At 40.7% G+C, this 26,328-nt stretch overlaps 1 protein-coding gene across 1 annotated transcript in view; it reads right to left on the reverse strand.

The window, feature by feature from the left end:
* Nucleotides 1-26,328, reverse strand: part of LOC308114672 (receptor-type tyrosine-protein phosphatase N2-like) — a gene marked incomplete at its 3' end in the record, with an annotated part of 199,882 nt that overhangs the window by 133,435 nt on the left and 40,119 nt on the right. Inside the window, exons 7-12 of the mRNA XM_080471745.1 lie at nucleotides 25,025-25,333; nucleotides 23,133-23,164; nucleotides 22,033-22,406; nucleotides 12,266-12,352; nucleotides 11,553-11,620; nucleotides 10,955-11,038 (exon numbers count right to left, since the gene is read on the reverse strand). Of these exons, the coding sequence (XP_080327871.1) occupies nucleotides 10,955-11,038; nucleotides 11,553-11,620; nucleotides 12,266-12,352; nucleotides 22,033-22,406; nucleotides 23,133-23,164; nucleotides 25,025-25,333 (954 nt within the window). The remainder of the gene's footprint in view (nucleotides 1-10,954; nucleotides 11,039-11,552; nucleotides 11,621-12,265; nucleotides 12,353-22,032; nucleotides 22,407-23,132; nucleotides 23,165-25,024; nucleotides 25,334-26,328) is intronic.

A 26,328-nucleotide genomic window follows, 5' to 3' on the forward strand; every position in this document is an offset into this window, starting at 1 on the left:
TGGGTACGGCAGGCTGTGGGGTCCGCCGATTCTCTTTCGAACAATTCGAATAAAAAGGATCAGCGGGATAATTGAGAGAAATGCCAAGAGAAAGAGGTAAATTCCGCTTTGGGAGAAAATCCCAACTGCACGCGGTCATATGTCTTTTAGTGAGAAAAGCAGGAGGCCGGGGATGGTGGTGGTGGTAAAACTGCAAAAAAGAATAAAAAAAATACAATAAAAATATTTCAATCCTCATGTTTACATCTTCATAATCAGCGTTAACGTGAAGGTACAGACTTTAAAATGAAACACTAAACTGGCAACTCCCAACAAATGTTATCAATTGACTATTGATCGGACACAAACAACAATGACATGACACAAACAGTATGAGTCAATCACACAAGTTTCACTCTCTTTACATAGATTTTAAAATTACACTTGTTTGATGTATTCTTTTGTAATCTGCTGGTGAAATGGCTTCAATTACTTATTCGGTGGGTGCAGGGATATGTCGACCAGGGAGAGGATCGATCCCTCCATTTCCTTTGATAATATATACACATAATAATGTATACATCCAATATTCACATGTAAAAATATAAATAATGAACTCTGTACGAAGAATTAACTGATTTGATCCATATGTGGATGGATGGATGGATGGATGGATGGATGGATGGATGGATGGATGGCTGGGTTTTCCAGCTATTTGTAAAGTGTGGCTGTCCAGTTATACCGTTTTCCCTCCCTTGTATGGTTTTAATTGGATGTCTCTGACCCCGGGGCCAGTAAATCAAAGAAAAAAAAAAAAAAAAAAAACACAAAGTCCAGCACATTCAGCAGCGATTTTCACACTCGTCTCACATCTGAGGTGCACGAGCAAACTAATTAGAGCGAGTTAAACTAATGATCCACTTGAGGGACGGAGTTAAAAAGTGCACCTTCGCCACGATAACGGATCACATTTTCGTTCGTGGGGGGGTGAAACTGAAGCGTTCTCGGCCGGGGCGTTCCGTCACCGCATCGCCGCGCGGCACAGCGGCTCATTTCTCCGACCATTATTTCTCCTCGAAGGTATGAGGCCCGTGTATTTGTCACATCCCTGAAGTGATTCATCAGCCGGCGCGGGCGAAGTCTCCGCGCGTGTGATGAAGAGGGGGGGGGGGGGAATCACTCATGTTGAGTTGATCACATATCCATCTGTCGGCCTCTGCCACCCAGGGCAGGTCCCGCACAAAGACATGCACTCCCGAGCCTTTTGTAAATAACCTTGTCAGTCACCGAGTAAAGAGGAGCTCCAGCAGGGCTCCGGGGGGGGGGGGGGGAGTGGGTATTGGAGGACGGAATATAAGGAAATATAGCGTATGAACTCATGCAGTATTGACACGATGATGACATATCATAAAAACATATTATTATTCCTCGTGATGTTCTTCAAAGTGTCGGACAGGCCTGAAAGCTTAAGTCAAATTGACGGGGAAGGGGAGTGGATAAAACTATAATTCCACTGAAATTGATTTTTATTTCTTTAACGAAATGTGATGTAAATTAACAAAACAATGATAAAATATGTTATACTGCAAAAACCAGACATGTGGAAGTCTGGTAATCAGCCAAAAAATAGATCATTGTTTTGTGAGATAAGGCCGGGGCCCTCTATTCTCGTCCGCAACTTGGTGTCAAAAATATAATGCAATTTCTACTTTTATTTTACTTTTCTCGACTTTACTAATGTGTATATTCTGTGTGGTTTAATATGAAGAAAGTAAGTGTCTCTTCAATAGAAAGTGGAGCTGTCAAACATAAGGCCGTGGACCAAAACTGGGACGCAAGAGGCTCCAATCCGGCCAAACCTCCAAAGACAACATTGATTTTATCAGACAAATTTATGAAGAGTAACAAACAAAGCACAACACTGAGATGTTGGTGATGCTGCCACGAAAGGTAGTGAACTAGTGTGTGTTGGCCTCAAAGCCATTCTGACAGGGTGAGTTTGTAAAAATAAGTATAATCACTGTCGTTTGCAACAGATGTTATCAATAAAATTGGCTTTATGTTGAGATTATCATCATTTTTCATAGCGATCGTTACGTTTCGTGAAAATATCGACATCGTGTCTCGGCCACCACAAAGAAAAAGTTACATTTAAAGGTTATTATGGCATTAATTTACCAATCCGGTCCACTTAAGATGAAATTAGGCTGAATGTGGCCCTTCCACTAAAATGTGTTTGATACCACTGATTCAAAAGCTTCAATTAAGTGTTTCAAAGTAAAGAGCAGCACCCACTGTTTGCAGTCTTCTATTATGATGCAATATTTACTCAAAATCAACCCATTTTGAGAAATAATTGTGAAATTTCTGTACTGCTGCAACACTGATGAAGCCCTTTAATGAGACAACACTGTCAGAGGGTGTCTGAAAAGGTGAGATCATCCTTTGAAAAACTCTGCTTTGGGTAATGGATCCCAATTGGAATTGTTGTTTTCTCGTGATTTGATGTATGACATGAAGGACAAAAAAAAAAAAAAAAAACTCACATGTCAAAGAAAACCTGAATAAAACACTTCCCAGAAATTAGAGCAGTGAAGAGAAACTATTGTAAGATTGGGTGTTTCCAGAGTCACTGTGACGTTTTAGCAGATTAGAGATCTGAAAGAGGGTCAGCGGACTTTTTAAAGGACGATTTGGCTTAACAGGATCAACGGTGTGAGGAGTACTAACACGTACCTGTAGGTACACAATGAATTTAGCCTTGCAATCGACGCTGCACAACACAAACTACTTAAGTACGAGACAAGAAAACGTTTCAATTAGACATTGAACGCATACAGGGATTGAATTTAGAACTCCTGAAAGTCTGTGCTGAAGCTTTGGGTCATGATACAATGAATATTTTGCATTTTCCAGACAAACTGACAGATTAGACGATCCTGTCAAAAGACTTGAGCTGTCGTGTTATCATGCTAAAAATACATTACATCATTTCAAAGGTCTAATAAACTAAAGAAAGATACTTTACAACAAAAAGCCTCAATATATTAGGTTGTCTTTGTTAGTCTCTTTGTTTCCATCTCATTCCAACATATTTGTTGATTATGCACATTTCTGAATCAAGATGAGATGAGGTGAGGTGAGATGGGATGAGATGAAATAAGACGGGGATATTGGTGTAGCAGCAAGTGGACAGTAAAAAAACAAGTAGCAACACAATACAAACAGTACAAATAATATGAAAACTTGATAATAACCGTGACAGTATTTCACATTCTTGCCTGATAATGTGATTGGAAATATAAACTTCAATTTCTATGTTGCAGAATTGACACCAAATGATGCTTCAATCTAAAATGATATGTTTGGATTCTGTGTTATCTTGATAAAGCAATATGCATAATTAGTTGGATTTGTTTCACCTGTGAGACACATTGCTCACGTTCATCCTGCATTTGCTGACTAGAAAAGACAATAAAAATATAAATGAATGTGCATGAATGCTCTGCTGTGGCACCAAAATTTGATATTGAAAAACAAAAACCAAACAAAACAGAATATATAAATCGGAAACATAAATGTAAAAAAATAAAATAAAAGAGATGACTAAAGTCCAATTATCACACCTCTAAGCCAGTCCAGGCTCACTATCTCCCCCTAGTGGGCACTTTCTGATACGACTCCTCAGCTCAGACAGACATTACATCATCTCAACTTTCCTGTTTGAAAATAAATAAATAAAGTAGATTTAAGAAAGAAAAAAGAAAAAAAGGCCACATCCAATGACAGTTACACAACAGCCGCCATTATTGGGCAGCCAGCTCGCAGTTAAAGGCTGAGCGCGGCCGCCCACACCATCACCCCAAACCCCCCCCCCCCCCCCCCCCCCCTTCCCGCCCGCCTCCTTGCCCCTCGAACACTATCAGGCCACCGCGGCGGCTAAAAACATTTCCAAGGCTGCTTTGCTCAGAGTGCTCACCGTCAGTATTATCTAATCAGTATTGGATTGTTCCAAATGAAATGTAAGGGCGTGAGTCAGCCTCCAGGTTTGCTTCATGTCCGGGCGCAGTGTGTAGGCTCACTTCTATGATTCATACGGTGAAAGCTTTCGCTGCAGGGCCCAGTGAACCGGCCGCCGCTCCCCGAGAGGAAACCGCTCACAGAAGAGCAAAGAAAAAAAAAAAAAAAAAAAGGAAGTTTTGTTGTGTTGTTGGTGGCTGAGGTTGCACAGGTCACCGACTACTTTGTTGGGAGATACTTTTGTTGTTGTAGCATGCTAATGTGGCGGTGCTGCGCGAGGTTGCAAGGTTGAGGTGCCTGTGGCGTCGCCGCCTGGTAAATGGATGAAGGGGAGTTCTCACCGTGGATGAGATTAAGGATGAGTGTATGGGAGGAGGCGGAAGAGGAGGGGCTCCGTGCGGCACCCTATCCACTTCAGCTGCTTTTAGTGGATCGCGGCTCATTGAATAAGAGAGAAGTAGCAGAAAGTGTCAGATGTAAAGTAGAAACAGAAAAAATAAGCTTCATCATCTGCGTCAACAGTGATGTGTTTTAGGTATAAAAGGAGCCTTTTAGAAAGGGGTACTAATCATTCTAGCGGTCTGCAGGACGCCTGCAGTATGGTCGTTCCATCACAGACAGACAATAAAGGTCATGATATTAAAACTGTTTTTGAAAAGGGTGGCAGAAGCACTTTATTATTTAACCCTTCGACAGGCAAAAGATCAGCAGTAAGTTTAGTCACGAGAGGATTGAAGTGTATTTCAGCAGCTGTATTTGTCCCACGACAGATATTAAGAGATGCAGGAAGCCTCTACTGACAAGTTACATCATGCGTATTTTCAATTTCTTTACATGATTTACATGCGGATTACTAAAAATCGAGGACAAGATATATAGAACTAATGCTATTATTACGGGTTTTTTAACTGTATTTTAACATGTTCATTATGTACAGTGAGCGTAAGTGTCCTGAAAGGCGCTGATAAATAAAATTTATTATTATCACTAGTAGTAGCAGTAATAGCATATTCAAGTAATAATTTTGGGGCATGTTTGGGTGATTGTTTGAATTGTTTTAAGTAAAAATGTGTTTCTCTTCCCAGTTAATTATATTGAAAAGATACTCGAAGGTTCATGTGAGCAGACTACTCAACAAAAATAGTTTGATAAATTTAAGCTTTATGAGTCAGATAATCAATATAAAACATAATACTGTTATGTTTATTTCAATGCAGAATGTCATGAGGCAATGTAAATAACATAAATGGGACACTCGATAGCTAGAAAAAAAAAAAAAAAACAGACAAGTGTTGCTCCCAAAGTCATATTTAAGTGCAGGATTTTGTCTTTAAAAAGCAAACCTTGTAGAATCGAGGAGAAACAGAAGACACAGGAAAACGGCGGATACACCGACGCTTAACCTCCACTCGTAATGAGATCTTCTCTGAATAAAATCATTGCTGCTGCCAATCACAGCACGGAGACACAATGATGAGAGGACACTGTCCTACAAATGAGACGAATCGTACAAACGAGACTTAATTCAGTTTCTTTTCCGCCTGTTTTCAGCTCTTATTGTAAATGTAAAAGTAGCTTTTACTGTCATTGAAGGAATCACGGGAACAGGAATGTACCGTTCAGCACCGGAGCGAGTCGTCGGTTAAACCAGTTAGTGTTTTAGGCTGTTTACACCACGTTCTCAAAATGGAAATGGAAAAGTTTCGTTGCGGTTTGAGTGTCCTCTTACGCGACAACGTGGCTTGGAGTCATTGAAAACGCAACTTTTCGACCAGGCTCCAACTCCGGCAGCGTTGAGGTTAACGTCATTGTTTTTAGCATTTCTGCCGTTAACTCGCGTTCAAAAGATTTCCGGGTCAACTCGAAGCTCTTGCGGAACAAAAATGGAAAAACAATAAAATTTCACTTGAATGATGTGAACGGAGCCCCGTTCCTTCATAAGACCGGTCAACTGTCGTGCCGCTACCTGCCACCAGTCGGCGCTAGAGTCATCAGATCGCTAAAGCAGCGCAGTTGTCAGTAATTTCATAAAGAGAAATGAAGAGAAAATGTCAGAATTTCTTTTTTTTTTTAATGCATATTCCAATCAATATAATAATCTACTGTTAGCAGTGTTAGCCACAAGCTAAGTGGACATCATTTACCCAGAGACACTGTAATCCGAGAATAACACAGCTCCTTATGATTATGACCTCCCAAGATCGGTTTTCTCTTACATTTTTGTAGAAAGGCAGAAAGTTCATCAGTTATGAGTATGATTATATGGTGCTGAATTTTTTTTGTCTTCTTGTTTTAAGACAAATCACAAGGATTATTAATTCTGCTATTGAGCTTAGTTACTTTAAGTAACTGTTAAGAGCAGACCTGGGAATCATTTACCTCTGCTTGACCCGCCCTCACTACCGTCATTGTGAAATTTGGAATCAAATGAAATTATCATTTGTTTTTATTTCATCTCAAATGTTCACGATTTTCACATCATTGGCCATTATTACATTATTGGTCGTGTCTAGCACCGTGGCTAGAAGAGCTAGCATTTACTCCCTCACAAAATGAGTGTTTCCCTGAGGGGGGAAAAAAATTGTTAATAAAAAAATTGAGTTTTATATTTACTTATTTACTGAACTCAAAATTCAGGATTACCAGACCAAGGCTGGGAAAGACAAACTGCCGCAGAACAACATTAGCTCGTAAAAACCGTGTTAAAAAACTGCTTTTTTTTTTCTCCAAGAGCTAATCCTTATTGACTCCAGTCAGCTTATGTCTCAGCCCTCAATAGTTTTGCTAGTTTTTCACGTGACCCACCTCTGATCTATGATTTTCTCAACTGTAGTGTAGGTATCCACAATTTGTTTTCATTTTGTCCAAACAAGATGCCTTCAATAATGAAACGCCAAAGTTTGAGAGGTATCAGGCAGACTTCAAAGAGCAACAAACATTCCTGGTCCAAACTTTCATAATTGATGACGGTGCCGCTTTTTTAGGATCTCGAAGTCCAGAGATGATCTATAAATGATGAAGACTTCCAGCAGAACAGTCATAAATGATGGGAAAGAATTGATTTCACGAGTGTTGTGCTACCAACCAGCTGTTAGTGTGGTGGAGGAGATAAAGAAGGGAAAAGGCCACAGGCATGCTGGGTGACTCGGGAAGTGTTTGGGAGTGACTCGGTGTCGCTCTATAGCTTTTGTTTCTGCGCTCTGGCGGAGGAGGCCGCCGTTGCCACAGAGGCGAGGATCCAGGGCGGCCTTGGAGAATAAGCGTGGCGCCTCTGACAAATTGTCAAGGCGGCTCCCCCTGCTGGGCTTTCACCGCGCTCGCAACAAAAGAAACCCCTGGCCCTCTCCCACTCTCTCTCTCTCTCCCTCGGATCCATCACTCTCCCCAGTGTATAGCTCCCGCCTTTCATTCCCAGAATAGGACAACAAAGACAAAAGGTGCATTAGAACAGCAGAACAGTACAGACCACCCAGGGACTCAATACAGCAGCCCAGCAGCACGGCGAGGTGCCGGGCGAACAGCGGGGCCGGGCGGCGGGGGCGGACACAGTGTGTGAAGGTATGTGTGTGTGTGTGTGTGTGTGTGTGTGTGTGTGTGTGTGTGTGTGTGTGTGTGTGTGTGTGTGTGTGTGTGTCCTACAAGCTCAAGCCACCCTCACCCCACCTGTCCACGCTCCCGGAGCACAAACAGCACACACAAACTTCTATTTTCTCTCGTCAATTTGAAGAACTTTATTTGTTATTTACAGGTTTTTATTGGACAAAACCGCTGCAGACCAGACGAAGCTCTTTTTTCCAGGATTGGACTTCAAAAATGCCAATTCAGAGTTTGTCATTAAGTCTCACAGACTTACGGGGTTTTCTTTTTGTTCATTAAAGAGCTGATGAACACATCCCTGGCTTTGGTTTTTGTAGCATTATTGCTTACTTCTTGCTACTTAAAAAAAGAGAACAAATGAACCAAAATCAGTTCAGATTCAAGGCGATTAATCAGTGAGATGATTAACCGTAAGCTCCCTCAGCGGTAGTCAGCAGATGTATTAGCTGGGTATTCATGGACTAAAGTCTGCTAAAGTGTAATTTAAGAAAAAAAAAAAGCACAGTGGGAAGGTGAAGCGATGTCTTCTGGCAGAACCAAACAGTATCAAGATCAGAGTGGGAAAAGGAAAAAGAAGAAAGAAAAAGAAAGAAAAACGTGCCGATCATAGCTCCAAACAACACTCTCAAGGACAAATAATTGCGTTTTCACTTGAAATGTTGCGTAAACGAGGACTCTGGAGTAATTTGACATCATTTATCCTGAGACACTGTGATCCAGCCGGTCTGAGGAGATAAAGAAGCTCGTCACGAAAAATTGCTTTTTCACTTCGTTGAAGGAAAAGACGAAGAGGAAGATAAACTGAACTAAAATGACGACGTTCACAAAGTGCCGCGAACTTCAGCAGCTTTTAATTGCTCTTAAAAAAGCTTCATAGTGACTCGTGTTTAAAATTGACAATAAATTGCACGAAGTTTAGTTTTGACTATTTTAAACATGTTCCTTTTTCAAACAGTTTTTTGTGGAAAAAAAAAGAAATGTCAGAAACTACTGTCTGGTACTCAAACATGTTTTTAGCCTTTTAAACATTATTATTATTTTTGCTTATCACCTGTGTATTGTTGATATTTCTCTGCACCGGCTGGATGGCAAAGGTTTCCAGACATCTCACTAAACTGATATCTGTATTTTCAGCACTCACAAACAGGACAATATTACGATGATCCGCTCAGCGATGTATAAAAGTTTGGAATGAAAGTTAGAGGACAAAAACGGAACAAAACTGATGGTTGTGTAAAAAAATTAAATAAAATACTATACCCAAACCATAGCAATACGCTTGTACTAACAAGATAAGCGACGAATAAACTAAAATGATTACAACTATCACAGTAATCATAATCTCATAATTGCCTGGGAGTCCAAACTCTCTGTGTGTTTTGTGGATTTCATAGCCAAAATTAAGGTCTTTCCCTCTATAGTTGAACCTAAACTATCTTTTGTCGTCCAACTATTGCGGTGATCCGTTTTCATTTCCTGAGCTGAAGCGTCCCCCCCGGTGGTCCGTGAAATAAGAATAAGTGTGGCTCACTCAGTGAAAACAACATCCAGTAATCCTGTGATTAAAAAAGATCACTCATAGTCATTTTAGTGCCCAAACTGTTGGAAGGCTATTTGGAATTCACTGGGTGTTTTTTTTCTTCTTTTTTTTGTCTGAAGGGAGTCCGATGGTGACTCAGTTTGGGGTTAAAGTAATGTCACAGACTTCTTTCTTGACTGGCTCCACCGTCATCATCAGACGTTTGTCATTGTATGGAAACACCCCCCCCCCGCCCCCCGCCTCCCAGCCGTAAGGAAGGGTGACGATAAAAAGCTTGGGAATCGTGAGGTTGGTAGTTTCCTCTGCCGTGTCCAATATGGCCGACGTGTCTCTTCTACCCATGGTTTTAGGCAGCGAGCTATGCGGTCGTCATTTGGACGGTCAATTCTCGGAAAATAGCGGACGGGTTGTCCAAAGCGTCTAAACTGTGTGTATAATGTCCATCGCTACTTGACACCGTCTAATTTTGTCCAAATCCATATTCTTTCGCCGAAATACAGACATTTATCGGCTCGTGTGCACAACTCACAACTGACCTCCGGTTTTGTATTGCGCCCAGTAACGAGCAACGTGATTGGTCAATTGATTACCATGTGATCTATACCATTTGAAAGGCAGCCTCTGATTGGTTCGCAATTCTCTGATGCGTTCAAATGCTGAAGCAGAGAGGAGGAATTTCCTCTCCAAGATGCTGAGGAATTATATTCCACACAGAATCCACAGAGGTGCGACTAATTCTCCGGACCTATGATCCATCTCATTTTTAATTTCCAAAATGTTGACATGTTTGGATAACTGTACATTATTCACGTTCATTCCTTAAAAAATAAAATATTCTTTGTTATGAAAATGTTCATTTTGATATAAGTATTGACAATCATGCTTGTTCCCTTACCAATTCAATGTGTGACTGTGATATTCTAAGGTCTTGGGGCCTCGCTATAGGAGGCTTGCAGATAACAAATAAGATCCAATATTCAATTAAAAACTAATATAAAGTATTTCACAGTTCAGAGTCTACAGGTGCTCAGTTTAGAGGTGCAGATAGAAGTAATGTGCCAACTACAGGGACAAGCACAAGCACATGTAGTGAAGTTTGGAGTGAGGTGAGTCAGGTACAGGTGGAAACCATCACCAATCACTGCACTGGTCTCTGACCAAATACATTTTAGACACCCAGAATTTTGGGATGGACACCCAAAACACCAATTTCTGCCCAAATCCATGCTTCTATCAATTTATTGTCGATAAGAAAAGTCACCTGCAGGGAGGTGGGAGGCAGAGAGAGGAAGTGACAAACTGTGTAAAAAAGAAACTACATAAATAGAAAGAAAGAAAAACTGAGAAAGAAACAAATAAATAAAAAATGAAGAGTGGAGGAATAAGTGGAGAGGGTTCAGGAGGAGTTCAGGCTCATTAATAAATGATTGCAGGCGGCGGCTCGACTCCAACACGTCAATAATGCGGATGAGAGGCGCTCATTGCTTTGCATGCCACCCCTCCCATCAGAGTGGTGTGTGTGTGTGTGTGTGTGTGTGGGGGGGGGGGGGGGGGGTTAAAAAGTGTTGACAGAATAAAAATAAGGCGACGTCCTTGGATTGCTACTGTTTTCCCTCCCATTTCTTCACTCCTGATGTTAGTGCCCCGTGCTTCGATCCCACCCGTTTGCCCTCTGCAATCCGTCCCGCTGCGAGGGGGGGGGTGGGGTTGGGTTGGGGGGGGGGGGGGGGGGGGGGGGGGGTGCTCGTCTTCTGTGGGGAATATCTGAGCGGTTTCAGTGTGTGACGCTCTCGCCCCTTGAACGAAATCAACGCCCACCGGAGCCGGCGGGTAGAAAGTGGTTGTTGCCGGGAACGGAGAGCACGGCGCGGCGGAAACCTTTGCTCTCGCCGCGTTTCACGTCTGCAGGAAGAGTCGTTTTGACACGCTGCGAATTTTTAAGACGTTTTTGTTTGTTTTTTTTTGTCTTGACGCAACTCTCACTTTTAATGTGGCAACATCACGGGGCAAACAAGACATTTTGAGGTTTTATTTGCTGCTCAACTGCACTGCTGCAGATTTACACTGACACATTTTGAGGAGAGAGAGAGAGAGAGAGAGAGCGAGAGAGAGAGAGAGAGACAGACAGACAGACAGACAGACAGACAGACAGACAGACAGACAGACAGACAGACAGACAGACAGAGAGAGAGAGAGAGAGAGCACATTTGGACTGTAAATCCTTTGATTTGAAAGTAAAGACTTGGGTTAACACCATGTAGTTTGGTTTTGGTATGCAGTTACAGCTCAGGCATTACATTACAGCCTGAGGCCCGGTTGACACAACAACATTTCAAGCAGAGACGCATCGTTTTTGTTTCTGAAAAGTATCTTTAGAGTTGAAGTGTTGTGTTCTAGTGTGTCGTTCCATGTTTACAGACTAAAGATGTTAAGGAGCTCTGGTGATAGTCGTGCACATTTGCGTGGATTTCCACTCCACTTAGGCTGCACAGCAAAAAAAAGAAGTGAGAATTGTGGTTTATGAGTGCTTGACAGTTTTTGGGGTGTTTTTTTGAATGTATTTATGTTCAAAGTGAATCGATCAACAGTTATGTTTGTGCTTGTAATTGAACCGATCAATCAGACTCAGGAGATCATCATCAATATTTCTGCAGGTGATCACGAAGGGTTTCCATTTATTTGATTCAAGTCCTCACATTCTGTGTGATGTTGAGGGATTTATGCTGAGAAAAAAATAAAAAAATGAATGCATGTGTGAAATTTGTCACCTTCAGCGTGCTGGCTCTGCTTCAAACAGACTTCATGCATTGAAAAAAAAGAAGAAGATATTGGCATTTTATTTTGTAACCAGAACAGGTGCGTCGTTTCTCAATCGCAACAGATTATTCAGAGTGGCAGCTTTACAGTACATGTGGTGGGGTTTTTTTTTGTTGGTATTTTTTTTTTTTTTGACATACTCTGTGATGCAATTTGACGAATGAAATGATTTGGAGAGAAAAATACATCAGCTGTGGGTTGTAGGAGCTTTCAGAGCAGGATGGAGCGAGTGAATTGCTTTTACCTGCTCCAATGTGATATATTTCTTTTGTTTTTCTTTTTTTTTTCTTTCTAAAGAGGAGTTATACATACGAGAGCTCGGCGAAGTCGATCATCTGGATCTTCGCCATGCGGGCCAAGATCGCCATCAGGTTCAGGCCTTCGTCCGTCTGGAGCCCGCTGAGGATGAGGACGACGGGGGAGAAAAGTGAGAAAGAAGATATATTAGAAATAAAATACAAGTAAAATTGTATTATGATGGGGGAATAAAAAACAACACTGTAAATTTTACATGTAGTTGGATCAGGTGGATAAATCCAGTAGAGAAGACAGATGGATGATATAATGTTAGTAGATTATGAAAAGGGAAAAGGTTTATTTGATATTGATATGGAGGAAAAATTTGATTTTTACTCAGGATGCAGAAAACATTTCATAAATCCTACAGGGTGTAGTGGTGAGTCCTCCTGCCTCACAGTGTAAAAACCCTTGTTTGTTTCCAGAGCTGCTCTCTCTGTAGTAGTTAGGGAGGATAACACCGTCTCTACTTTTGAGGTTAAGACTTTTCTATTTAATAAAGCTTAGAGTTAGGGGTTGGCTCAGGCCAGCCTGGGAAGCTGCTATAGGTTTAGACTGCTGGGAGGCCGACAATGAGCTTCTTTCGGTTCCGAATCATGTTTCATGATTACATGTCACTGGCATTCTCTCTCTCTTTCTTGTTTCTCTACTTCCCTGCAGAATCACCATGCCATCTATGCTTGCTCATGTTTAATTGTTGGGTTTTCCCTCGGTGAAAGTGCCTTGAAATGACTGTTGTATTTGACGCTACAGAAATATATAATTGAATAGCGTTTGCATGTGTTTCATCCAGGTGTTGCTTCGTCCAGCTTCCATGCACAACATGACAAAATGCATGTTTAACCCTAACTACATTCAAAAGGATGAGTGAAATGACGCATTGCTTCCAGAACGTGTAGACGGAGAACAATATGATCTGATGTGATGAACGTTAAAGAGAGGCTGCAAACCACCATCAAGACGTCAGCTGAGGTGTGAACTGAAAACCACAAATTAGAAGGAAATGAAATGACAGTCGCAGCTTCAACGGTTATGTAGTCGACCCTGAACTCTGACCTGCTCTTCTGATGTCAAAACTGATGAATGATTTTGTTTCCCAGTTTTTTGGCCCCAGATTCCTTATTTCACAAAGTGTTGTTTTTGGTTTTGTTTTTTTTGTTTTTTAACAGACTTTGCATTTTTCATTCATGTAAATGGAATTCAGACAAGTGTAGATGATAAAATCAGCGTGTAACAGGTATGAAAGCTGCAGACTTGTATAAAAGGATTGAAACACCTGACTTGTTGAAGCTGAAGCCTCTTGACTGTAAATAGTCTTAAGAAGCAGGGTTTTTTTTTTACCTGCAGTCACCTTGGTAACCACTGTTTGCCCTTTTACCATTTTTATTGTGGTTTCTTATGCATATCTATGTTTTTATAGATTTGTATTCCTCCTTGTCCACTTCTACCTCCTAAAATACTTTTAGCTCCTTCATGGCCTTTGGCTCCCAACTAGTGAACGACATTGTTGATTGTGCGACTCCTTATAAAGTTTTATGCAACGGAAATGTGCTACTTAGCATTACAAAGCTGCTTATGAAGCTAAAAGCTTGACTTTTACACTTTGTGTGATAAATGCCGTTAAGCCCAAGTATTAAGATACAGACACACATCAAAGTAATTTCAAAGACAATTTCTTTTTTCCCTTTATTTGTACTCTGTGTTCAATCTTCTTGACATGAGACTTTAAGAGAACGATGCCAGAAGCTTTATTAGTGTGGAGTGTTTTATAGGGATTGTAAAGATTCACGTTTAGTTTCGAAAAAGACCAAAACATCCTCCACACCGCCCAGACTTCCACCGTTGGGCCTCATAGCAGTCCAATCCGAGCAGAGGAAGCTCACTGACATTTCACCAAAGCGTGAAGGAGGAAACCGAGAAATGGAGGAATAACAAATGAACCAGTCCATTAAGGCAGCCTCTCGATGCATGCCGGGCCAATCGGGTGGTAAGACAGGTGTGTGTGTGTGTGTGTGTGTGTGTGTGTGTGTGTGTGTGTGTGTGTGTGTGTGTGTGTGTGTGTGTGTGTGTGTGTGTGTGTGTGTGTGTGTGTGTGTGTGTGTGTGTGTGTGTGTGTGTGTGTCTTGGGAGACTCTGATTAAAACTCAATATCCCAACTCAAACTAATTGCTTCCTATCTGCTGCGGACTCGTCTGACCTCCCTTCAGTCAAACACAGGAAGCTTCCCGACAGCTGCAGGATGTTCAGCAGCTTAACAGGCAGTTTTGGGAGGAAAGACTTTCTACTATTTGTACAACTGTCTTTTTTTTTTTTTTTTTTAACCCCAAAATATCTGATAGACTGGTAAAAATATTCTACTGGATTGACATTAAAAAGAAATTATTAAATTGTGTTGATCAAGGCACATTCTTCTTTGTTTAAATTACTTTAGATTTTTTTACACAAAGGATTTTATGTTTGATAGTTGTTCGTAGTCTATCTTCCACTAATACGGCAATATACAGTACCTTCATTCTCTCTGTCTGGTGCTTAGGAAGCTGATGGCTTATGGGTATTGTAGTACTTGGGTTTTTTAAATAATGGATGAAACACAGTGAACATAAGTATATCGTTTTTAGTTGTGTGGATGAATTTAAAAAGATTGGCTCACAATACTTAAATTATTAATACCCCCCCCGCCACAAAAAAAAAATCAAATGTATTGCATTTTGAACAAATATTTTTGGCTTCAATATGAGATATATTTGCATAAAGATATTTGAATTTAAATTGCTCACTTATTGAATCAATTTAAATTTACTTCTCAGATGTATTTTCCTCAGTGTGAGAAAACATTTTGTTGTTTCATTTGGCACAATGTTGGAAGAATAGTGTGATATTAAATTACAAAAAAACCTTTCATTACTCCTTTTTTAACACACACACACATATATATATATATATATTTACTGTATATAACATGGCTCATAAAGTTCCATAGTGCTAACCTGATCATTTAGAGATAAAACCATTAACCCCACTCATGTTTTATCACCTGACAATGTAATGATTTCAAAGACTTGTTAATTAATATAATCGCAGCTCCCAAGGTAACTGAAGACTATATCATTAATAATTATATAAATGCACCACAAGTAATCTGTGGAAGGAGCAGGGGCCATTCATTTACGAAAGAAGAAGTGTGTCTACTTATAGAGCATCAGAAAATGTCTTCCAATACTACATCCATGGCTCTTCTCCTCCTGCCTGATGATTCCATCTGCAACATCCTTCATCCAACATATCCACTCATCAATCTTGATCATCTCTGGCTTTGATTTAATTAAAAAAAAAAGGATAAAGTTGTCGAAAGGAACTATATGGTTGATTGCGAACATGTTTTTAGTCTTTTCTGTGAAGGTTTGCATCGGACATCGGGAACGGGTGATTTTAAACTAATGATGAGTTACTATTTCAAAGGAACTATGTGTCTTTATCTGCACAAATCCATTAAAACTCATCGTAGGTAACTGAAATATACAAATAATTAACATAATTAATAATAAGGCGTCTAAATGGGAAGCGTCTATCTGGGATGATATATAAATGACTGACAATCCAGCTCTCTTGTGATGCAGTGCATAATGTTACTAGCGTTTCTCATAATAAACGTGATGAGGGCGACTCTGGAGCAGAGGTACTTTAAAAGCTATGAGAAGTTAGTGACAGCTGCTGGTTCCCCTCCCTGCTCAGTCTGCAGACTCCGCTGAGCAGAGCAGCTGCTTCAGATCGCTCTCCGTCTGCAGATCCTCGGCTCAGACAGCCACGGTGGAGACCTCGCAGCGGCGTTCAACATCAGCACATCAGCAGACAGAGCGCCGGGTTGCGATCCCTCTGTGAAACCGCCACCTGAACGTTATCTCTCACAGAGGTTTGGTGCGTCTCCGCTGCTTATCTATCCATCACTTTTCTGGAGCTGATACCGAGCAACGGTATCGGTACCGTCGCCGGGTCATCACAAGACACACACATTAGCATCAAGCAGCGGGGAGCTTTTTATCTATTTATTTCTTAAAGATAACAGTTCCAAGATCTCGAGCTTTTGTCACATTGACAGCTGAATCTACCTTCATACATGCTGCTACCTCCTTTTGTCCCCCCACTTCCGTGGACGCACTGACCTAAAGTAAGTCGCATTAAAAAGCTAAGTTACTTTGTGACGATTAAAAGTAGATGGATATCTATTTTATCAGTCTTCTGTCCGATTTCTAACCATTTTAGGGCTTACAGATTAGACAGATTACAGCCTGGACAGATCATTCACACTAACAGGATATCTGGAGGTCAAACAATTTTCCTCAATTGTGTTTTTTAAGATTTATGCCAAAAGAAAACCTGACAGAGAGCAAAGAAGAAGCCTGTACGGTTCAGTATCTCTTGTAATAATGAAGCTTTCAATCTTTTTTTATTTTTTTATTACCGAGTCACTTTTGCATTTTTGAATTCAGCAAAATTCAAAATGGCGGGGTGAACTAGTTAGAGACACAGCAAACCAATATTTACGGGGATTTACGAAGCCCTTGAGGTAAAATGAAGAAGGAGAGATTTTTTAAAAAGAAAATAGAGGACAAGATTTTTGAAATCTTGACTGGATTTCGCACCTGGACTCATCTTTCAAATAGCACATTGTTGAAACTGTGCTTATTTTTCATAAAAAATTCCAACTTTGTTCAGTTTTTCCTCATATGATGTTTAATCAAATGATTTATTTTCTTCATCTTTGCACTAAAACATTTTAATTCAATGTGATATGTAGGAATAATGAACCAATTGTACTTCTCCAGCTTACTCAAATTTCAAATTGGAACGTCGCCCCTCAACTACCCTGAATCTGATTATTAATTCAGTAACAAACCGCCCGACACTTCAATGGGCTGAATGTAAATACTTTGTCGTAAAAGCTGAAAAAGTGGAGTTTTCTTTGCAGTACAATCCTCGGTGTCACCCTGAGAACGCTGCTTGTGAGAGGAATAAAATGATAGAGTGGAGTGTTATCGGTCCTCCTGCTGCCAGCTGTCAAGACACCAATCAGATTCCTGCTCCATGGGGCCTGAAGCGCCCGAGGAGAGGATTGCTGCATGTAGTAATAGAAAAGCTAGAGGTTTCAGCTGACAAAGGAGAGACCATTTCTTCCCACATCAAAGACTTTGAATGCCCTCCGGACTCCTTATGAGATCTTCAATACGATAAAAAATAAAAAAAATAAAAAAATCGAAATCCACAACTGGACCACACAAACACACAATGATAATCTCTTCCTGAAAGTTGCTTGGAAGCCGATTTGTTCTTCAACACAAACACATTTTTACTGGAATAAACAATATAAAATGGAGTAATCTGGTTCTGAGTGTCAAAAAATAAATAAATACAGAAATGCAAAGTAACGTATCAAACAATCCAACCGAATAAAGAACAAAGATCAAGGAAAAGATGATTTTTTAAAAAGTTTTCTTTGTATTCGTCAGAAAACATAATCAAAGAAGTTTGGAGTGAACATTTACGTCATTGTGAATAACTAAGAACACCTTAAATCACCAGTTAAATTAATACAAAAATATGGCTGCCACCACCTGTTGCCATGGCAACTTGAGTTGGGAAATCGTGTTTGTGAACCGTTTTGTTTGAGAAGTGACCTGTTTTTACAAACCAAGTTTAACTTTCAGGATGCTTCATGCTCGAGTAAAAACAAACGACACGCGGAGGAGCAACGAGATTATTGAAAGTCTCAGCCCGGAAAGTTTCCAAAAGGTGAGCGAACTTTGCAATATCCATTAAAGTTTTAACATCTCCAGTTTGAGCTTCACCTCGTAAAAATAATAAAGGCAGCCCATTTATGCAGATGTGTGTGTTCATAAAGGACTTTGACTGACTGAACTAGTTAAGCTCCCCTGTAATGTGTCTTGCTGCTCGGCGATACTTCCTGCAGGCCGACAGTGAAGAGGAAATCACGCGTGTGGATAAAAAGCATGAGAATGAATCACCCGCCAACAGGAGGAGATAATATTCTCAAACTCCCAGGCCGCTCCCACCATCACCTCTCACCTCTCGTCGCCCTGTAATGCCACCACTTTTATTTCTTCTTAATCTCATCTACATGATCTCAGAGGGAATTTCACCCACGTATGTGAACATAAAACTACCAAAAATCCCTGAATCTATGACTTTCAGCTACAACTGTTATCTTGATGCCGAGTCAGTCGCAATATCTATATATATTGATATTTAGGATTACGGAGCCCCAGACATGACTTCTGAAATATAACTTTCACAAATTACTATTCCGAGGCCACGTCACACCACATTTAGCGATTAGCTTTAGGATGAGGCGCCATCCAAAAATAACAGCTATAATAGTTGAGATTTACAACGGCGAAACGCATATTGTTCAGACGTTCTGTGATGCTCTCCTTGCAAACAAAGATAAATGATATTGGCTTTTGTTTCACAGTGGGATTGTGTTTTTCCCCCAATCCTCGGTGAATCTCAAAGTGCCATTTTTTTTTTTTTTTTCAATTTTTTTCAATGTTTCGGCTGATGCTGCTCTTCAGTCTCCCTCTAAAAGACATTTGACACAACGCAGACAGTCAAGGACGACTTTGGAGCTCTTCGAAAGTCCAAAGCAATCTCGCAAAAAAAAATGTCAAGAGACACTTTGAGGAGTGAGTGCAGAGGGTGGCAGAGAGACAGAAGCAGCTTCTAACGCCTGAAACCTTCCAGCTGAAGATCAGAACATCCAGACTCCCTCATCACTTTTATAAAGATACTGGAGATTCGCCTTGATTGCTTGCCTTGATTCTTCTCTGCACGCCTCGTCTGATAAAGCTGAGTAAATCTGCTTTACTTATGACCAATGTTTATTCATAAAACGTGCTAATTTTACTAATAATCAACCAAACTGGTGCAGATTAAACGTGCTGCAAAGATTTCCCCCTGACATATAAGACCTTAGAATGAGAAAATGTACACACAAATACTGCGGTGGAGACCGAAAACACCAAAGGAAATGACACAGAACTTCAAAAGACTGAGGCAATTTTTTTTTCTCCCGCTGCACACACTTGAATGTAAATCCTTAAACATCGAAGTCTTGTGACACACGTGGATTAAATGCAAAATCACCTATTTTTAAGGCATTAAAAAGACATTGCAACCCTCAAAATCAAGAGAGCTCTGCGCAGTGATCTTGCTACCAGCGCTACCTAGCTAGCATCGATATGAGCTAACGGCTATCAGGATAGCGATGCTAACTCGTAAATGTGGCCCGTTCTAGTTGCACACTGTTATTACCCTCACAAGTTAAATTCTCTTCAGCAGTTTTGCGAGAATCGTGAGAAAAAATAAGAGGGAAACATAGACTAACCCTTCGATCCTCATATAGTTTGATGTTAGAGATGCTAAACCTCCTCTTGTTGTTTCTGAAACAATTAAAATGAATCCTGTTCTGTTCAATTCAATAAAATAAATAAGAATATGCCTTCAATATGTGAATTCCTTGATTTGTTTGTCACCTTTCTCTCACATTCATGTTGTGGATGTTTTCAATGTACTTTTGGATCCTAACAGGGCAGACCAGTGATGCTCATTAGCTTCACAGTGTGCAGTAGAACATTTCACCCTGACGGCCTGAATGGAGCTTTAATCAGAAATTAAGTTGCCCATTGATCCCATAAGGATGTGTACGATAATGAGCGCGGCTGATGTGAAGGCAGTTCAAGGAAAAAGGCTCGAGCTACGTCTGCTTCCGAATGAATTGAATCTTTTTTTTTTACCCCTCGTCCACAATGCAACATTTACGGCTTTGCCGGCGCGTACGCCTGAATGACAAGTAACAAGACAAAAGAGACGAGCCACCAGGACCTTGGGGCCTGAATCACGTCGACGCAACAAGTTTGAAAAACCAAACACAGGAGCCGGGATTTCTAAAGGACTTCAATCTCAAACTTTGCGGATAGAAGAAAATAAAAAGTTGTGAAAATGACCCGGCCCTGAGTTGTGAATAAGAATGCAGGGAGGAGACGGCACACAGTGTCGTCTTGCCCGCATCTTACGCGCTGTTTGTTCGGTGCAGCGGCAGGTTTGCCGGCTTTGTGATGTATGAGAAACCAAATTTTCCCTTGAAAGCAGCCACAAAGAGACGGAGGATTGGTATCTTGCAGGGAAAAACACATTTCTTGCTCCTATTACTGCGAGAGCAACTCCCTGATCATCACTGTTCAAAACAAAGGGGGGGGGGGGGGGGGGGGGGTCAGTCATGCATTGTAGACACACACACACATACACACGGTCTTTCTTTTTATTTTTTATTTTTTGCTCTCGGTAAAAAAAAAAAAAGAAGCTGTTTTTTGGAGTCTGGCCTGAATTGGTTGGTAGCTGCCGTGCAGCTGAAGTGTCTGTCAGTCAGAACCTCTGCTCCAAATGTCACAAGAATTTCAGCACTTTCACACTTAAAGCATGAAAGTAAAAAAAAAAAAAAAAAGTCACTTTACGCGATTTGTTTGGCACTTTCTTTTAACAAACCGGGACTAGTTTCCGTTGTGGCTCATGACACCACCTTTTGGTTGAAAGCAGTACTGCAGGAAGGGATTTGAAGGCTCAGGTAGGAATCCTTTTCAAACACAATAAACAGCTTTTAAACTTCTTTACTTTTAACGTATATTAGCTAAAACGGAATGGATTTTGAAAAAAATATATATTTGAAAAAACATTTATTATACTACCATTGTTGGCAGTGGTGTCGTGCTCCCTGTCGATTTCGGCTTTCATTTTTAAAACAGAAACACCAATTTTTAGAAATGATGATCTGTAAGACAACTCTATTTGATGAAAAGTCGGCCATGATACTTACTCATGGTCAAATAAACTCAATATAATTTATCGGTTAGCAATATTTGCCTCGTCATAATCCGCCCCACTCTGCCTCTGATTGGCTCGTCAGCTCTCATGCAGCATAGTAAACAAAGACATTAACCAATCAAATTTATGAATGCAGCAAATACTAGCTAATTAGAGGCAGGCTTATGCGGTGATAAAGTGCTATATAAGTAAAATCCATTTACCCTTTTGAAGTGGGTGCGCGCAATATGGACTGAAACGTGGGTAGATGCCATATATCCATATAAATTTCAGCATTTTTAGCCATTTTACTGTATTTGCCTCTTTTTAGTTCTGTTGTATATGGTAAAATTAGGGATTCTACTGCAAACAAGAAAAATCATCAAAAGGTTCGATAAATATTTTTAGCTATTTAAGCTGTAACTGTTTTCACATATTTCCCCCCATTTTAGCAGTTTTTCAAGTTTTAGCTGTTTTTGTAAATTAAAACTACTTTGTTGTTTTCGTCCTTTGGCTAAATTTTTTAATTTTTAGTTTGTTCTTTTAAACATTTCCTTCATATTAGAGTTTTCAAAATAATTTTTTCGTGTTCTTTTGGCTGATTTGCTTCTATACTGTATATGAACCATTCCTTCAAACTGTGGGGGAAAAAAAGAATCCCTTTGAAAGGTGGGCCGCTCTCAAACAAAATTCGAAATCAGATAAAAACATTTGTTCACACGCAATTTTGTGAAAGTTCCAAAAGAGGCATCCCATATAAATAGGTTTAATATATTAAAATAAAAGTATTTTATGTGTTCAAAGATTTACCAGGCTATCGTGTGATGTAATATTTGTCAATATTTGTCTTTTACAGTAAAAATCGATATTGCGAATTCTGAAGCGTCATGTCTTCCACTTTTAGTACTCACTCTGTGTCTGTGATCACGTAGCCGAAGACGTCATCGTCCGCCTTCTTCCGGCCACCTTTGACATCCAGCTGCAGCTCGGGGACGTGCATCGTCTTCTTGTGCGGCTTGTCGTACACCAGCGAGGCGGGAGGGGGCGCCACCTCCTTGATCCAGCCCGCCACCTCCGCCACCTCCTCCACCGACTGGGTGGCGTCCTTCTTCTGCACCGTCACGCCGGCGCCGCTCGTCCGGCTCTGCACGTTCTCCAGCCCCACCGGCTGACCTCGGGCCGTCTCCATGGCGACGTCGTAGCGGTTCCTCTCGGCCGTCGGGCCCGCGAAGGGACTTTTGTCGAGGTAGGCGAGGAGCTTGGTGAAGAGGTTTCCACTCTCGGCCTGACGAACACGACAGTTAAGTCTTAATCTCTTCAGATTGATGCGCGGATTTCTTTCACACCAAGAAAATCATGAGACTCAGGCCCTGACGATCTCTTTTCTAGCAGTCGTTCTTTTAAAGTTTCCGTCCACACTGCTGGGCCTATAGATGGCGCTGTAACGCCGTCACAGAAATACACCAAAAACAAGACAGAGCATGCAAAAATCATCGTATTGGAGAAATCTAATGGCATCAGAAGCTTCTGCAGCACGATCTGGAGCATGTTGTTGTTGTTACGTGACCTTACAGAGAGGGGGTCACAGGGATATTGGGTCGAGAGGTGGGGCGATGACATCATCGCTTTCAGCAAAGGCGCGTGAGAGCCAAGGTGGCGTTTTCAACGGTGCCCATTTGGACGCAAACGATCAAAATGCTGAAAACGATCTAGTCCCTCTGCTCATCCCACAAATGCATATTTCCCACAAATAAAGGGAAACAGTCAAGCTTTCAATTTGTAAAAGAGTCAGTGACATTAAAGTCTCTTGAACTTTTCTGTCGCCGTCTCACAGGAATACAAAGTTCCTGCGGAAATCTCAGAACGCTTATAGAACGCTTATGAAATGGCTCCTGTCAAACAGAATTTAAAGTCCTTTAGAAAAGCGGAGGGGTTCATCTCCTTCCACAACCAACTTTCGCTCTGACATTTAAGTTTCCTCCTCTCTTCACCACAAGCAGCCAACACTTACCTTGTCCTTCACATTCGGCTCCTCTGCATCCGCTGGAAAGGGGAGAGAGAGAGAGAGAGAGAGAGAGAGAGAGAGAGAGAGAGAGAGAGAGAGAGAGAGAGAGAGAGAGAGAGAGAGAGAGAGAGAGAGAGAGAGAGAGAGAGAGAGAACACGTATTCATTTGTCACAGAGAAGTAATGAAACGGGAGAAAAAGAAGCTGTTATGTTAATTTGACGTCACGAGCTGAAAGTCGTCTCTCTCTCTCTCTCTCTCTCTCTCTCTCTAAATTTCTCAAGGACACCTTTTCTTCCAGAAGTACATTCATTTTATTTTATTTTCATTAAATAATTCACTTTATGTAAGAGGGAAATGAAGATTTCAGGGTGACTTTAATCAAATGATTTTGATTAATATTGATTGAAATCGACTGACGTGGTGAATTTTGTTCTATTTTTCAGCATCAAACATGGAAAGCTTCCGAGTTCCCTTCATACGGCTGCATAATTGCGTGGTCGCTCAGAAATGCATGAAACAGCTGAGACCCGGCGGACGGACAGCTTCAGGTTAAAAAGCTGCTGGATGGAAAAGTGGACGTGAACTTTTCATGTTCTTGTGGATTCTTTTCTCAAAGTGAACCATTTCTGTGTCGACGGATGGATACCGCCTTCGAACCATCAATAATGTAATAATGGCCAATAACGTATTATTGTGGCCAATTAAATAACATTTTTCCAATAATCTAATAAGTTATTACATGAAGGAACAACACTAATGTTAAAAAAACGTTATTACCGTAGCCAATATTGTAATGATACATAAATAAAACTGCAATTTTTGGAAATCTATTAATTTTTTTGTGCAGTTTGAAAATTAAAAATGGGTATAGTCATCATATTAGTTTATTCGGTATGTAAACACTGTAACTCATGGTTTTATTTTGGCTTTAATTCATTCAAAGTGGCCAAAATCTTGACATTACTTATATTTATGACATTATCGGATGCTACAATAGAGCTCAATGTTAAAACATTTAGCCATGAACTTTGGTCCTCTTGTTTATTAACTGAAAACCACACAATGATAATCCACATTGGAAGCTCAAAAAAACAAACAACTAGAATAAATACTTTTTATTCATTCAGTCTAATGTAGCTTCTTTTATCAAAAATGTTTAATTGATTCCAGAATATTTCTAAAGAAATCCTGCTAAAAAGAAATAACCTGAACTAAATTATTGAAAATCCCCAAAAAATGATACATTTATTTGGTGATTTAAAAGTAAAGAAGTGCTTTACATCCCAGGTCAAACCACAACTTTCGTATTATCAGAAAATTGTATATACGAAGTGGAGTTTAATTCGCGGTCCTGGTTTGAAAGAGAAAAAGCAGTTTGAGAGGAAATAATAAAATGTAAAGCTTTTTTACATGAATTCATTGCAAGTGTATATTAGCGATTAATCTATATTACATTAGCTCGAGTCCGACGCCACAGGAGAAGCAGTTACTGTCCAAGTCTAAACTTTGCATGGAGTCTAAAAGCTATTAATAATAATAATGCATTTCACTGTGAAAAACATTCCATCATATATCACTAATTGTAGGGACGCGGGCTCATCCTCCCACACCCTGACAACCCTGATGTTTTCCAGTGTTGTGAAGCACTTTGACTCATTGTGCAAACATTTTCAGTCCGAGTGTCCTCGGAGGACAAAGCTCCATTAAAAGTGAGCCGGATGTTTATTTATTCTCGCATTGATTTTTGTGTCGCGCTCTTGTAAGCTCTTTTTGTTTAATGCCGCCTACACAATGATGTATGTACTACAGCCGCGCTTTCCAGAGTCTGCTCGATACTTTAATTATGTAAAAAAAACAACAACAAAAAAAAACACAATACGAGTCTCTATATATTTACCTTGAAGCGCTGCCATCGCTGCAGGAGAACTCTCCTGCGGCTTCAGAGTGGGCGCGTTCTCCGGCAGCTTCTCGTCCTCTTCCTCCTCCTCCTCCTCATCCGCCTCTCCATCCTCCCCGTCGCCCACGTCTCTCGGGCCGGGTCCCCTGATCCCGGTAACGGGGCCCCTGTTGGGTCCCGGGTTTCGGTCCACCACCTGAAGGGCGTCTGCGATGAGGCGGGACAGCTGGTTCAGGTCGTGCGGCGTCAGGTTGTCCACATCTACGTGTTGCCTGCCGACGTTCCTCAGGACATTCTCAATGAACCTCTCTGGGGGGGGGGGGGGGGTGGAGTTGTTTTACATTATTTATCTGCTACAAATGGCTCAGATTTTAGATTTAAAGGGGTCATATTAATCAAAATTCACTTTCTAATGGTTTTAAGATAGTACTAATCGTCCCCATACCTGGAATGACGCCCCAGGGGTGAAGAAAGTCTGTCCTCTCTCTCCCTGGCTTGTTTCAGTTTTTAAAAACTGTGTTGCTTTAACGAGCCAATCAGAACTCAAGCCCTACATCGTGTCATTGGGGGTTTAGCCAATCTCAATCACGGTAAGCCCTCCCTTTGACCCGCCCATAATCAGGCAGCTCTGCTCTGGCACATGGCACCACGAGAGGAAGTACTTCCTCCTCTTCCCAAGGTGGGCACGTGTGGGCGGAGCCAGTCCAGCTCACACAGACACAGCAGAATCTGAATGCAACTCCTATGATCCAATATTCAAATTGAGGAAAATCAAGAAAAAGTTGGATTTGGTGCAATAAACTTTAAACGCAACGTTTTTGGACCAAAAAGACCCATGAGAAAGTGTTGAAAAGCTGCATAATATGGCCCCTTTAAATAAAAGAACAACTGTATTTATTAAAAATATAGGTATGAAACAGAAACAGAAATATCCTTCGAGCATGAGGTCGTTATACTGTATTTAAGCTGTATTTCAGGTACTGTATATACAAACATACAAGGACGTGAAGGAGAAAACATTTCTATTCTCTAATAAAGGATCACACATGTAGTTTACCAGGTGAGAACAACAAAACGAGACTTCCTAACTACGCAGATGACGCTCACATATACATCAGAGACTCACAACTAAATATAATATTATGTTGAAAAGCTGTAAACTAAGACCCCTTTACACCAAAATGGGAAAACAATTTATTCAAGTAGAAAAATACATGAATTTAGGACGGAATTCTCCAGAAAGACTTTGGTTCAATTTTGTAATACTCAAAAAATAAAAGAAGCAAGGTATTACATTTTGATGT

The sequence above is a fragment of the Lipophrys pholis genome (genome assembly GCF_963383615.2).
Source record: "Lipophrys pholis genome assembly, chromosome: 1".
NCBI lineage: Eukaryota > Metazoa > Chordata > Actinopteri > Blenniiformes > Blenniidae > Lipophrys > Lipophrys pholis.